Consider the following 14,714-nt stretch of genomic DNA (forward strand, 5'->3'; position numbering starts at 1 on the left):
TAATGCATCATCATGATACACATGATAGAAAGATTACAGGTTTACAGCATATAGAAGAATAAGCCAGAATTGTTTTTAAAGCTATGGTAAGGTAAACTGTGAGTATAATAAATACGGTCGTTAATTTTCTCGTTTGAATTGTTTTACATTGTCATTTCGGGGCCTTTTGTAGCTGACTATGCGATATGGGCTTTGCTCATTGTTGACCTATAGTTGTACATTTCTGTGTTATATTGGTCTCTTGTGTATAGTTGTCTCATTGGCATTCATACCACATCTTCTTTTTAATAAGTATTGCAATCAAGTACACATGTAATATTTTCAAGGTAATACATGTATGATGGATGTTCACTTTTACCGCTCATCGAGTTATTTATAGGAGGTCAGTATATTTTAAAAGTTGGGTTGTTGTTTATTTGACACATTCCCCTTTTCCATTCTCAATTCTAGTATAAATTTCATGTCAGCAATTCTGTGTATATTCAATTGCAATAATATTGCTGTTCTTCATCTTAAAGTCACAACTATAAGTAGACACTTACACCAGAGCGCGGGAATTATATCAATAATGCCTGATAAAAAAAAATATTACCTTTATTGCCTGGCTCTCCTTTGTCACCTGTAAATAAAATAAAATTTAGAAAACTGATTTAATGAGCTTTTTTTATTAATCTATATCCATATGTTAATGTAATTGGATCAACAGGAAACAATTAATTTTGCATTAAAGATATTGCTATAAACACGAATAATTCAGTCCCTCCCTGTAATCGATCTATCCTACTTACGGGGTTAAATAACGTAAGTGTAGACCAGCAGAACATAATGACTAAATTATTCAGGCTAATATTTTGGGTAGATCATAAGTATAGACTTTTTGAGACAGAATTTTCTTATAATTTGCCAAAAGGAAGATTTTACTATGTTTGTATCAAAAATAAAATAAAAAATATGGGTACTGGTATAAGAGCAGTATATTTTTTTTACTAAAAGAGTTATCTCCCCTTAAAAAGCTCATTTGAAAAAATGATTCTAGAATTAAACAAAAAATGATGTTTGTTGAAATATTTTGAATAATACAGTAAATCACCAAGTTTTCTTTATATAACAAAAACTGTCTAACCAATTAATTGATTTGGGCAAATAACTAGACCGATTTTGTACTGCTATTGTACAATCCAAGATGGCGGTATACCACGAATCTACCTTTAGGTGGTAGACCTAGACTTAGGGAAATAACTCTTAAAATCATCAGTACGTTTGTGTCAATCATTTTCATAAATAGATTCTAAGCTTCTAGGTTATATGGACTGTTTCCTATCTGTTTCGTGTGAGAGTTTTAAACACATTGATGAAACTTGACTTTTACAAACGCATTATTGATTTTAAGAGTTATCTACTGTACCAAGGTCTACCCCCATAAATACAGAATTTGTGAAAGCATTGTATTGCAGGGCCATAAATTGCCTGCCCTGTAAGGGGAGGCAATTTATTATCGCCGAGCGGAGCGAGGCAAAACATATTTGAACTCATTTCATGCAGAAAAGGATATTTTTTCAGGTCTTTTCCTTGTATGCAATGTACCTCCAAAGAATACACGGCTTGTTAATTTTGTGTTACATTTCAATAGATATGCGCCTGGAATATATTAAAAATAGTTATAGACCAGAGTTAGATGACGTGTCCCGGGAGAGTAAGATTTGTTTTCGCTTTATCCTGCTTTTAAATTATGACTCTTTACAAGATATTTTTACTGAAGTTCAGGGAAAATTTTGCAAAGACTTAAAATGAAAGCCCACTGAAGTTGGTCATTTTTTGTGGTTTATCCGGCTTATTTGGCTGTCCAAATCGAATTAATTTTGACTTTGTTTCAAAGACACAATTTTTAAACCTTAAAATGAAAATGCATACTCAATAACTCATAATTTCATCTATCAAGTTCAAATTATTAAAATGTTACAATGTTTGTATAACACCAAACAGTTTTATTCTGACTTTGTCAAAAGCTAAGGTGATTTTTTTTTCTGACTGGACGAATCCCATCTTTTTAGCACTTCTATGCATTCAGTATTGCCAACATTGTCACTTCTATGTATGCAGATGCAATAGTATTTGGTGGGAAAATTTTATGTGTGCAAAGGAGTTGAGTTGGGTACCGACCGTTCAAATCCAAATATTGAACACACCTGCATGAAATTATGATTAACCACCTTGGTGTTTTAACTAACAACCAGTGCTATAAAAATTATGCATGATCTTAACCATTTTTTTTTTCAGTGTTTTTTTTTTCTCCATTTATTTTTTTTGTCAGTGAGCCCGCTATAGGAGGCAACTGCCTACATGCCTCTATGTAATTTACGGCCCTGAGTATTGGATAGCTGATCAAAAAATCATCAACAGGAATATTACTGCATTAGGGAGCTACCATTTGATTTTTATGGGGGGGCTAAGATGAAAAATTTTGTCCTGCTTTGTTTTTTAGTTGTTATCTCTGTCCTGCCTTTTTATTTTTTACTCTTTTCGGTCCTGCCTTTTTTTTTTACTAGTTTTTTTACTAGTTTATCCTGCCTTTTTTTTACCAAGTTGCTCATCCTGCCTTTTTTTTTACTCAAAACTCCTGTTCTGCCTATTTTTTTCAAATTTCATCCTAGCCCCCCCCCCCCCCATAAAAATCAAATGGTAGCTCCCTTATGTAAATAAAGAGATGGGTTCTAGTAGAAAATGATACACGATTTACCAAATAATTAAACTAATTACCTGGTGGTCCTTTAGGTCCAGGATGGCTACCACCTACAGTAAAAATAAATATCAATTTCATATTTCAAATATTTAAACAAGTGCTTTCTTATTAATTGCATGACTTATAGGACATGCATTTTGAATGGTTTTACACTAGTAATTTTGGGGCCCTTTATAGCTTGTTGTTCGGTGTGAGCCAAGGCTCCGTAAATTGTTATTTGGATGGAGAGTTGTCTCATTGGCACTCACACCACATCTTCCTATATCTATGGTATATGCACAACAAAGACAATTAATAGTACTTATATCTGGGTTTTATCCCTAACGAGTACTTAAACACAAAGTCGTTCCTTTTCTCTTTTCGTTCATTGCCTGAATACACATGAAGTATTAGCCACTTGACGTTAATCACACAACAAGTTGTTAATCCTGGTTTTATTCAATAATCACAAATCCACGAACCATAACATAACAGCAAATGAAAACAAAAGCAAAGTGATAAAGTTCATTTATCATTCAATACATACAAATACATATACGTGCATGGTTAGTTCGATATACGTACATGTTCCTGTTAAATTGTTAAAATAAGTATCTTTTTGAAGCATACTTGTTCTTCAATATGAAAATGATATTAGCTCATATATATATATAAAAGTCTATAAAAACGACCAACCAGCAAATTTACTATGTACCGGATCGTCTAGAATAGGCGATACTATGCAGATAAGGAAAAAATTATATCAGTCTAAAGATTTGCACAACGGTAACAAGATATTTTTACTGAAGTTCAGGGAAAATTTTGCAAAGACTTATTTGTTGTGCAAATCTTTAGACTGATATATATATATATATATATATATATATATATATGTAAGACTCAGATCGACGTCCGGTCTCTAATCGACGTCCGTTCCTCAAATCGACGTCCAATTCTTACGTAACAATAAAACAAGACTCCAAATCGACGGCCAATTTTATGCCCCTCTAATCGACGTCCAATTTTTGGCTTCTCTAATCGACGTCCAATTTTCAGCTTCTCTAATCGACGTCCGTTTTATGAACTGGCAGCAATGACGTCATAACTTTATAAGATGACGTAGTAAGTGTCTTTCAGACAGCAATGATGGAACAAACCAACACAGTACCGGATGAAGGGTATGTTTTCGAAAGAAAGAGAAAAAAAGGGATAAGCAAAGATCCGAATGCCGAGACTTTTTGGGCCGACATGCCTTATTATGTGGAAATAGCTAAAGCAAAAGAACAAAACAGCAAATGGGGTCCGAAAAAAATTATTGCAGAACTAAAACTTGGATTATCTGAGAGAGTAGTTAAAACGGTATTAAGTCAATATTTCTATGACCAAATTACAGATTGTTTGTTCAGAAAATCTATTGATTTAAATGTTCACCACAGAAGATGTGTTAGCAAAAATGATTTGGTGAATATGATAAAAGAAAATCATAAAAAGGACCACAGAAAAGCAGACACAATATACGAAGCACTAAGGACAACAGTATTTCCCGTTGTCAGAGAAACCATTAAAATTCTGTTCAAAACAGAAGTTAAATGTCAGCAATGTGCCAGTGCTATTGATTTACCAAAAACTACTACAACACGCAGACCAATTCCAGCTACGTATCCAAACAGTCGCTGGCAAGTAGATTTGAAAAAGATGCCAGCAGTAAGAGGATATACATATGCATGCAACATAATTGATTGTTATTCAAGATTTGCCTTTGGAGGACCAACAAAAACCAAAACTGCTAAAGAAATAGCAGATTTAATTCTAAAGTATCTTTACCTGTTAGGATCACCAAGAATTTTACAGTCTGATAATGGAAAAGAATTTTCAAACTCCAACCTAGCAGATGTTATTGATGTTTTTAAAACACGACAAATTCATGGGCGTCCTTATCATCCCCAAAGCCAGGGCCGGGTAGAAAGGTTTAACAGAACGTTAACAGAGTATTTTAGAATCCAGATGTCTGTACACAAAGACTGGCCTTCTGAACTTCAAGAGTTTTACTATACATGTAACTACAATAACAGAGTCCACAAAGCCACAAAGCCAGCAACGCCTTATCAGTTATTTTTCCAGCGACCAAACTTCGCTCCCCCAGTAGATGAACAGGTAAGTTTCGTTGAAAACATATTATTATTTAATTAATTAAAAAGATATATGAATATGCTAAATTTATGATGTAACGCTATTTTATTAAAAACAAAGGGAACCTTGAATTCTGTATTTGCAAAATATTTGTAAATGTTCAATTTAATTTATTTAAGGTGGTATGGGAGTCTAAAATAAAAATGATAGAATTTGTTCATACTTTGCCAAAACGTTGTATCTATTAAAACATGTTGAAAAATATAATAAAAATGATAGGTCACCGCGCATTTTCTCAAGCTACAGGACGGGACAAAATGACACATTTTGTATGGATTATACAGGAAAAAACACCATTTTGTGATTAGAAACTAAACAAAATGATAGAATTGTTAAATACTTCAGGAAAAGATAGCTTTCAGACACTGCTTTGAGAATATCAAAAGAAAAGATAGGGTCACCGTACGTTTTTTCCGGCTAAAATACAAAATAGGAAAATTCCATACAGAATCCTTCAGAAAATGCACTTTTTTAGAGTTACCTCCCCTTAAAATGCCAATTTTCAAAAAAGATAAAAACAACCAAAAATAATTAACATTTGCAAAAATATCAATATTTAGAAGTTATATTCTTATAAATTGGTACTTTTAAATGAAAATGTACATTAAACATCTGCATTCCTGCATCAAATTTTGCTAACTTGATGGAAAATCTGGACCTTTGATTCTCTGTTTTTTACAATCCAAGATGGAGGAAGACACCCATACCACCTTAAGGAATAACTGTAATACTTTTTCTGTCTATGAAAAAATAATATAAAAAATTTGGTACACACTGAATAAAGCGCGTATGTACTTTAGATATTACTGCATCTCATGCAATTAGCTCATTTTTAATAGTTTTACATTTTAAAATATTTGTAGATTCCATTCACAATCCTCACCCAGGAGGAGAGACTATTTTTGACCACAGCACATTTGGATGTAGAGGATAAAGATTTAGAACCTCATGGTACAGAAGAATCTACAGAGACCCATCAGCCCGAGGTCGGTGATGGTTTCATTAGTGAGCACATAAATGATGGGGTTTATCCTAGTGAAGAAAATATTTCATTTGAAGGTATAAATTTAGTGTACATTGTTTTTTTTATTAAAGTATATTTTTTTACCAAAAAAGGAGATTTTCAGTGTTAACTTTTGCACGTAAAATAATTCATTTTTTGCTAAATAGCTTTTGGATTTTCGAGTCCAAGTTAATAACAATAAAAAAACACACAGTTCATCATCTAGTTATATATACATGCTGTAAAGATGCATGTATACATGTATTTGATATTTACTGGTAAAATTCTACACTAGCGTGCTAAAAGTATCCAAAATCGTCATTAAAAATACGCTAAGACTACTATATATATCGTTCTAGAATCTACTAAATATTTGCCACTGGACGTTAAAAAACCAACAATAGATATACACTATAATATTATAGTAGTCCGACAAACGTTAATACTTTGTCACTTACTAACTAAAATTAAAGTAGGTACATGTACACATGTTATCCTTGTGAAGCTGGTTTCCGCGGGACTAAGTACGGTCTGATGTCTATATACACTGCTAAATTTGTATGTATGTAGCATACTTGATATTCTAATTGGACACCAGGCTAGTACAATTATATCATACGGATATGCATATCATTTTGACGTACCTTATGGTAACTCTAGTAGTATTATAAATGTTTTTTTTTTGTTTGTTTTTTTAAACTCTTTAAAGTATTATGCATCTACATATTTAGGGATCTTTCTTTATTTCGGTGTACTCGAACTGCATAGGTTAAATATTTGTTCAGACAATGTTAACTGGAATAATTTCAAAAATAAATAAATTGCATAAAACCAAGAGGGACGGTTCTAAACTTTAAATAACAAAGAATAATATATAAATATATTTTTTAACCCAGAAGCTATGGATATACTTGAAATGGACACGAATGAAGAAGAAACAAGTAGAGGACAAATTTATTCTACGAATAACAATAACATCACTGAAAATGTCAATAAGGAAGCAGAGATATCAAAACAGTCAAATCCTGTAGAAGAAAATCCTGATGAAAGAATTTGTGATGATGTACGTGTGTATAAATTTACTGTGGAAAACTTGTGAAAGTTAACTCTAAATTGCAAAACAAATAAATTGACATAATAAAATGTTTTATTTGAAAAGTTTGTAAGAGGATTACATATATTTTTTAAAGTTCATAAACAATAAAAATTTAATTTAATTATAACAAATCAGTGGGCGTATTGCATTTCCGCTAATTTTCCAAAGTCCCAATACTACGTTTCCGCAAATTTAAAGTATACGTTTCCGCAATTTGTATTTATTACTTTTCCGGAAAATTACCTGGTAAATTATAAATATGTGAATATAATTATATTAGAGAAATATTTTATTTTATTTTCTTAAAAAAGAAAAGGTTCTGATCTTATATCTTCAATATATTAGATATAACTAGTTGACTCTGGATTTTGGTAAATGGCTAACACATTTCTTTGGTTTGGCTTACTTACCAACTGACATGATTAAAGCATGCTTTGTTGAATTAATAGCCGATTCTCCATCTGACGATAAATGCATAAAGTTTGCCGATTATATATTGGAGTTTTATATAGATAGCAATTCGAGATTTCCACCAACCATTTGGGCATCACGTCCTGACCCCGACCAAAAGAGAACAATGAATGGTGCCGAGTCTTTTCTTTTTTGTCCATTGGTGGATCCAGGGGGAGGGGGCTGGAACCCCCCTTTTTGGGCCGATCAATGCATTTGAATGGGAACATATAGTTGGAACCCCCCTTTTTGTCCTGGGTTGGGACCCCCCTTTTTTTAAAATGGCTGGATCCGCCCCTGTTGTCTGTGTCGATGTGTTATTGAAACTGCAAACAACATCTTACATTAAGATGAGAACTCTAACTGTAAAAGCACCCGTTCGGAAGTATGAAAAGGAGAAGATGAACTTCCTTCTTGAACAAAATATAAAACTTTTAAACAGAGAATGTACTACTGTGGACTTTGTACGACGTGTGGGCTACAAATATATCTGCCAGAACTGACTTATGAATTCATATCAAGTTATATCGGATTAGTGCTAACTTTTGAACATATGTTTTCATCCATTTTAATGATGATTTTTACTTGCATGTTTTGATGACCTTTAACTTGATAAATACTGATTTTTTTATTATGGCTTTGCTTTCGATCAACAGGTATTCCTTAATTATTTGCGGACAAATAATAATTATTTTTTGCGGAATTATAGTTACTTTTTTCCGGAAAAGTAAGATGCGGAAACGTAATCTATTTTTTCCGGAAACGTCATCTTTTTTTTCCGGAAAAGTAATGCCAATTTGCGGAAACGTAAAACGCCGAAATCAGTACTACACGAAAAGAATCGTTTTAACTTATACCAATTAAACATGCTTTTCAAATTTTTTAATGTTGATGGGTGACTGTCTCAATAAAGTATAATAACATCTCATGTATATATACTTTATGTGAAAATAGAAATTAATATTATATTTAAATAAGATTCAACAAATTTATAAACGTCCGAAATGTTTTAAACAATATTCGTATTTATGGAAAAAAACCCTGAAACTATACATTTTTTTCTATTTTTATGAAGCTGTTGATTGCGATCCCTTGGCCAGTGCCAGCCACTATTACAGAGCTTTATACGAGCGCCAGTTTGGTACAGATCTTACAAATGAAATTAACCCAAATTACGTAAGATTTTGATGACAATTGTTGATTTGTTACATTATTTCAGTGTTAAACTTAAGCTTATCACTTAAAAAGATAAACTATAAAATCTAACTGACAATATTATCTTAATTGACGACATAGTGATCGTAAAAGTGCTTTTTTTCTTAATATTTACAAGTTATACTTTTCGGTCAATCTAATCAATTGCTATATAAAATCTTAATTTCAAGTGTACTTTTAGACTTATAATCTATTTTTTAGAATCCATGTACTTCACGAAATCAATTTGTTAACGAGGGACTAATGGAATATTTGAAGGAAAAACAGCTAGAATTATATCCCTTAGAGTTGTTTGGTGGAGACTCCGAAAATGTATTTACACCTGCAGTGGGAGAAGTTTTACAGTTTAGGACCAATCCCGCCATGAACAAGGGAACAGCCGTATTTGTTAGTGGATACTGGAGAAAAGGAAAATGTATAAATATCATCAATAATATGTCAAGAGGAAAATTGTTTGTAATAGAAGATGACAATACAAAATACAAATTTGAACTCAACAGATACCAGCTTAGACCTTACAATTGTTAAACATATTCTCAGTGCCAAATAAAATATATTTAAAAAATATGTTTTTTATTACCAGCTATCTAATTAGGTTTTGATACGGAATTAAATTATATTCATTTAAAACAAAAAGATGTGGTATGATTTTTACTAAGACAAACATCCACCAGAGTTGAAATAAAGGCAACCATACGGCCATCAACAATGATAAAAACCATACGGTAATGTTATTGATTTAAATCCGCTTCATTATTAAAAGCCATACTGAAAATGACATTGAATACAGAAGACCACAATAAATGTAGGTCGTTGTTTTTTAGCAATATTTGGACGTCGATTAGAGGATCAAAATATTGGACGTCGATTTGAGAATGTGACGTCATATTTGGACGTCGATTTGAGGATTAAAATATTGGACGTCGATTTGAGAATGTGACGTCAGGTTTGGACGTCGATTTGAGGAACGGACGTCGATTAGAGACCGGACGTCGATCTGAGTCTAACATATATAAAAACATAATTCCCGAGTTTTCATACAGAAATGGTAGCCTTTCATTATCAGACAGTTGAGTATGATGCATTGTACATGTACAAATTACCCTAGTCAGATACATGTACCACTAAGTCTGACAAATGTTTACATCAATCAGAAAATGCAAATTGCATACAATAAACATACTCACCGGATCCCCAAGAAGACCATGCATGAGGCACTGGAAAATAAAAATATAATTTATTGTTCCAAACAGAAGAGTTCATACATTAGTTTGGAATACAGAGAAAAAATAAAGAATTGAGAAAGAAAAACATTCATACTTTTATACAGATACATATATCCATATACTCATTAATAATACTAAAGTATGAATCAGATGACCTCTGATAAAGAAGACCAAAGACTAGGTCTGGATTTATCATAGGTAGGACCTTTTTTGTGTATTTTTAAAATATATTCCTACAAAAGGTTCTCTCCGGGGATTGCAGCTTCCTCCAATAAGAAAATCTGATCTCCACAAAATAAACAATAGTGTTGATAGTGGCTTTTTACACCAATCAATCTATCAATATAAAACGAAGTACGAATTTTCATTGACGATTTGGGATCCACTAGTATATTGATTTTCAAATTGAATTGCCATTTTATGATTTTCTTACTGTTAATAATGACGCCAGATAAAGGATTGGCAAGTGGAAATACAGTCGTTAACATGACTTATTGCAGCCACTTAAGTGGTGAAAGGGGGAAGGGTATCAATGACTGGATAAGTGGGGACCTGCTCCAGCCATGGTTCAGTGATTCCTTACAGATTCATAGATTCAAGTCAGTCATATTTTGAATTTTGATTATGAATATAAAATATAAATAATGAGTTTTGAACATTATCATTTTAACACGCGAATGTATACGAAATACGTCATAAGAGATTAAATGGTCGTTTAATATGTTTATGAAAATTATAAAGTTACTGAAAATATAACATTATCGATATAAATTTCATTGCACAAACTACGTATTTTGACAATAAGTGTCTCCTAAATAAACTCATTATAGATACATGTACCAGGATTATAATTTTATATAAACGCATGACGTGCGTTTCGTCTACAAAAGACTCATCTGTGACGCTCGAATAAAAAAATATTCAAAAGGCCAAATGAAGTACGAAGTTAAAGAGCATTGAGGCACTTGTCTCAGAAAAAAAATCCTATATAAAGTCACAATCTTAAAGTCATATGAAACGAGTGAGTGGTGAAAAATAATGTTTATCCAATTCTTGACCCAATGCATGTATTATATATCACAAACTTGGTCCTCTGTGCACGATTTTATCATTTTTTACGCAAATATATCGTATAAACGTCATTTTTTTTTCTCTCTGTCTGTTATGATTTAACAAATATGGCTGCTCATTAAATGCCGTGTTTTGAAGCCGAAGTTTACCGACTGTCACCATATTGTAAACAAATAACAAAAAGCATGGGTATTAAGCTAGTGTTTAACATGTACAAACATTAAATTGTTTATTCTAATGACAGATCCATGCGTATTGTGATCACCGGAATTTTACGAGGAGGGTTACTCTCAGGTCACTATACATACGGAAAATATGTTGGGGAATTGCTTCCTGGAAGTAAGCAATTAAAAGTAAGTTAAGTTCTTCTAAATGTGGAAAAATTAAAAAAATATTCTCAGAAAAAAGTATATGTACATAAGTTGTATAATGAAAACTTTCCACTAAGTTATAAAAAACATATGCATATTTTTTTTTTTTTTTTTTTTTTTTTTAATTTGTGGTTTTTTATGACTTTAAACAATCATGGAAAAGCTAATTTAGCCAAACAAGACTAAAACTTAAAAGTTATACCAAGAAAAGGCATAATTATCAAAGGTACCAGGATTACAACTTAATACGTCAGACGCGCATTCCGTCTACATAAAACTCATCAATGACGCTCAGATCAAAATAGTCATAAAGCCAAACAAGTACAAGACAAACGAGATATTTATTTGTTAACTTTTGAGGATTAATTTTAGTTTTGCTACAGCAACTTCATACATGTATGGATGTTGGTTGTGGTTGTGTGGGATGTACAAGTACGCTGCCACCTCTATTTGTTAAATCCAATGCTTCCTGTAGAGGGTAACAATACATGATTGTGCAAATTAAAGAACCCTTTAATGCCTCTTTCACAGATCCCATAGGAGGCATTTTAAAAGGCAAAATGTTTGCCTCTTTCACAAAGGAGTAGGGCCGATTTTGGCCTCAAATTTCAGGTTCATCTAACGAAAGATTGTGGACACTTTTTAAACACTTAAGTGTTTATTTCAATTGATTCAATTCGTTAATGTAAAAGATTTTGACTGAATTTGTTATTAAAAACGCTCCGATTCAAGCTGAAATATGAAAAATCTATCAAATATTCCAAAAAAACGTCACTTTTCAGATGGTTTTTGTCAAAAATGGAAGTGGCCGCATCCGTGTACATCCTTAGCCTATATATATGTTATGTATTATCATCAAATACAACTTAGATTTCAATATTATGAATGAACACGAATGCGGCCACTTTCATTTAACACGGAAACCGTCTAAAATTTAACTAAATTGCGAAAATTGTGAAGATTTCAGTAATTTAGCATGACTTAATGATGCTAGTACCCGATATATGTGCATTGTATTGTCAAAAAAACAGCCAATATTTATGTAGCAGTAGCATTCTTTTTTCCAGTAAATAGCTAAAAGACTACATTTTCACAATTTTGTAAAACTGCCATATTTTGGGGCCAAAAAAGGGTTCTTACTGAACCTTCTCCTTTAGTTCTTATTACCTGTAGATTTAATTTTTCAGAATCTATAGATTGAATTGGATGTATCTTTTGTTTTTGAACTACATATAAATGATATATCTGCGGCCTGCCACTGGACATTAATCAAACGAAAAACAAGCAATTTTACAAAATATACTTCTTTAAGCTTTGTTATAATCGTAACTCAATAAAAAGTGGATCCAAAATGTTATAAAAATTTAATATAATGTTTACTTAACTTTGTGAACTTTTCAACATTTAATGAATGACTGTAATATTTTTTCTGTCTATGAAGAAATAACATAAAAAAAATTGGTGCACACTGAATAACGCGCGTAGCGGGTTATTTAACAGTGTACACCACCTTTTTTATGTTATTTTGAATAGACAGAAACAATGTTACAGTCATTTCTTATAATTTAATTCTAAATTCCATTTTAAACCGTAGAAAACCATGAAAATAACGTTGATGACGTCACGGTCACATGACTAAATTATGTCTATGGGCTGATAACAAAATAACGTCAGCCAATCAGAAGACACGTTACATCCAAAATTAAATTATTCTATTATACAGAGATTTCGTGAAACATAAACTAACATTGGTAGGTATTCACTTTACATTTCTGGAAAGCAAAATGAGTTTGAAATTCCTGTGAAATGCTATCATTTTATGCATGATTAAATGACTTATTAGTTTACTACAGATTCAATTCTATTCGTGGGTTTCCAATTTTTGTTCAATTCATTGTTATAGATAAACCATGAATTCAAATGTTTAAATATCAGTACACAATTTGAATAGGCTTAATGGTAGACTTTTCAAAATCAGAATTTCAAATATCTACGAAAATACAAGATATCCTCAATCTCCGACAATTGGTATATTCAGCAGAATACTGCAGTCAAAACTGGGAAAAGAAAAAGAGAGAGAAAAAAAAAACGAAAAATATTAATTAGCTAAAAATATACTTACGACCGGCATAAGATATTCCAATCTGGCCACAAAGGACCAGTCCTACTACCACAAAGCTATTCATGTTTCGCAATGAAACAAAATTCACAATGAACGTATATACTCAATCCTGGCACTTTTGTTACGCCAGAAGTCAAAGATCAGAAAATTATGTCAGATGTAATAGTGATCCGAACAATTAAAAGAAGCTGATTAAGACATAACTATGGATAATGCAACAGTTGTTCCGCATGACCGTTATGACTGTCCGATATAAGTTAATACATTGATATGCTTTTAATTACCGGATTAGACCATTTATTTTTACGGTATAATAAAAATCAAAGAACATTTTTCACTTTATACGTTCATATTTCCTCAAAAGAGGATAATATAAAAAGTATTTTAAGCAAAAACGAGGATAGAATATAAAATAATTTAAGCAGCACAAAATCAGTGCACCTGGAACCTGGATAGTTGCATTCTGGGTTGTAAATTGCATCATCAGCTTTAATAAAACACAGGTATTCATTCAAGTATTTAGAACTGCAAGTGTTCAGCTCAACTGATTTGATTGGTTCAACAAACTACAATCGCAACTAGTCGCCTTTTTTCACTGTTACATGGAGTTGACATCGTCAGCAACTATTGATATATTGGTGTAGGTTATCTTGAAGTTACACATGTATCATCAAGTCAGTCGGGAGAGTATTTGTCTTCGATCTTCGTGAAGTTATTCAAATTTAACATACTATGTTAGTATTCAGGCAACAGAACTTACTACAAAGCGGTTTGGGAAAGAGTGAGTATGAAAGTTTGACAGACACTATGGAACGCCATGACTGCCTTATGTTAATGATCAGCATTATATGCAGTGCTCACACCATTATATTAAGTGCTCACAACATTATATTAAGGGCTCACAACATTATAAGCAGTGCTCACACCATTATATTAAGTGCTCACAACATTATATTAAGGGCTCACAACATTATATTAAGTGCTCACACCATTATATGCAGTGCTCACATCATTATATTAAGTGCTCACAACATTATATTAAGTGCTCACAACATTATATGCAGTGCTCACACCATTATATTAAGTGCTCACAACATTATATTAAGGGCTCACAACATTATATTAAGTGCTCACACCATTATATGCAGTGCTCACATCATTATATTAAGTGCTCACAACATTATATTATGTGCTCACAACATTATATTAAGTGCTCCCAACATTATATGCAGTGGTCAAAGCATTATATGA

At 32.1% G+C, this 14,714-nt stretch overlaps 2 protein-coding genes across 2 annotated transcripts in view; one reads left to right on the top strand and one right to left on the bottom strand.

Moving 5' to 3' along the window:
• The window catches only part of LOC143050784 (uncharacterized), a 39,689-nt gene extending 26,153 nt beyond the window's left edge, over positions 1–13,536 (bottom strand). Inside the window, exons 1-4 of the mRNA XM_076223900.1 lie at positions 13,464–13,536; positions 9,861–9,890; positions 2,758–2,790; positions 593–619 (exon numbers count right to left, since the gene is read on the bottom strand). Of these exons, the coding sequence (XP_076080015.1) occupies positions 593–619; positions 2,758–2,790; positions 9,861–9,890; positions 13,464–13,527 (154 nt within the window). The 5' untranslated portion in view covers positions 13,528–13,536. The remainder of the gene's footprint in view (positions 1–592; positions 620–2,757; positions 2,791–9,860; positions 9,891–13,463) is intronic.
• Positions 4,724–7,130, top strand: LOC143051986 (uncharacterized). Its single transcript, XM_076224956.1, has 3 exons — positions 4,724–4,873; positions 5,773–5,968; positions 6,809–7,130. The coding sequence occupies exons 1-3, from the start codon at positions 4,724–4,726 to the stop codon at positions 7,009–7,011; spliced, it is 549 nt and encodes a 182-aa protein (XP_076081071.1). The 3' UTR covers positions 7,012–7,130.
• Positions 13,537–14,714: the final 1,178 nt, after the last annotated feature.

This window comes from Mytilus galloprovincialis, chromosome 11 (genome assembly GCF_965363235.1).
Source record: "Mytilus galloprovincialis chromosome 11, xbMytGall1.hap1.1, whole genome shotgun sequence".
Classification (NCBI taxonomy): Eukaryota; Metazoa; Mollusca; class Bivalvia; order Mytilida; family Mytilidae; genus Mytilus; species Mytilus galloprovincialis.

Bases quoted from the DNA above. Each gene is read 5' to 3' on its own strand.
- LOC143051986 (XM_076224956.1), top strand. From the start codon at position 4,724: ATGTCTGTACACAAAGACTGGCCTTCTGAACTTCAAGAGTTTTACTAT. The intron at 4,874-5,772 runs GTAAGTTTCGTT...AAATATTTGTAG, and splicing joins CTCCCCCAGTAGATGAACAG to ATTCCATTCACAATCCTCAC. The intron at 5,969-6,808 runs GTATAAATTTAG...TTTTTAACCCAG, and splicing joins AGAAAATATTTCATTTGAAG to AAGCTATGGATATACTTGAA.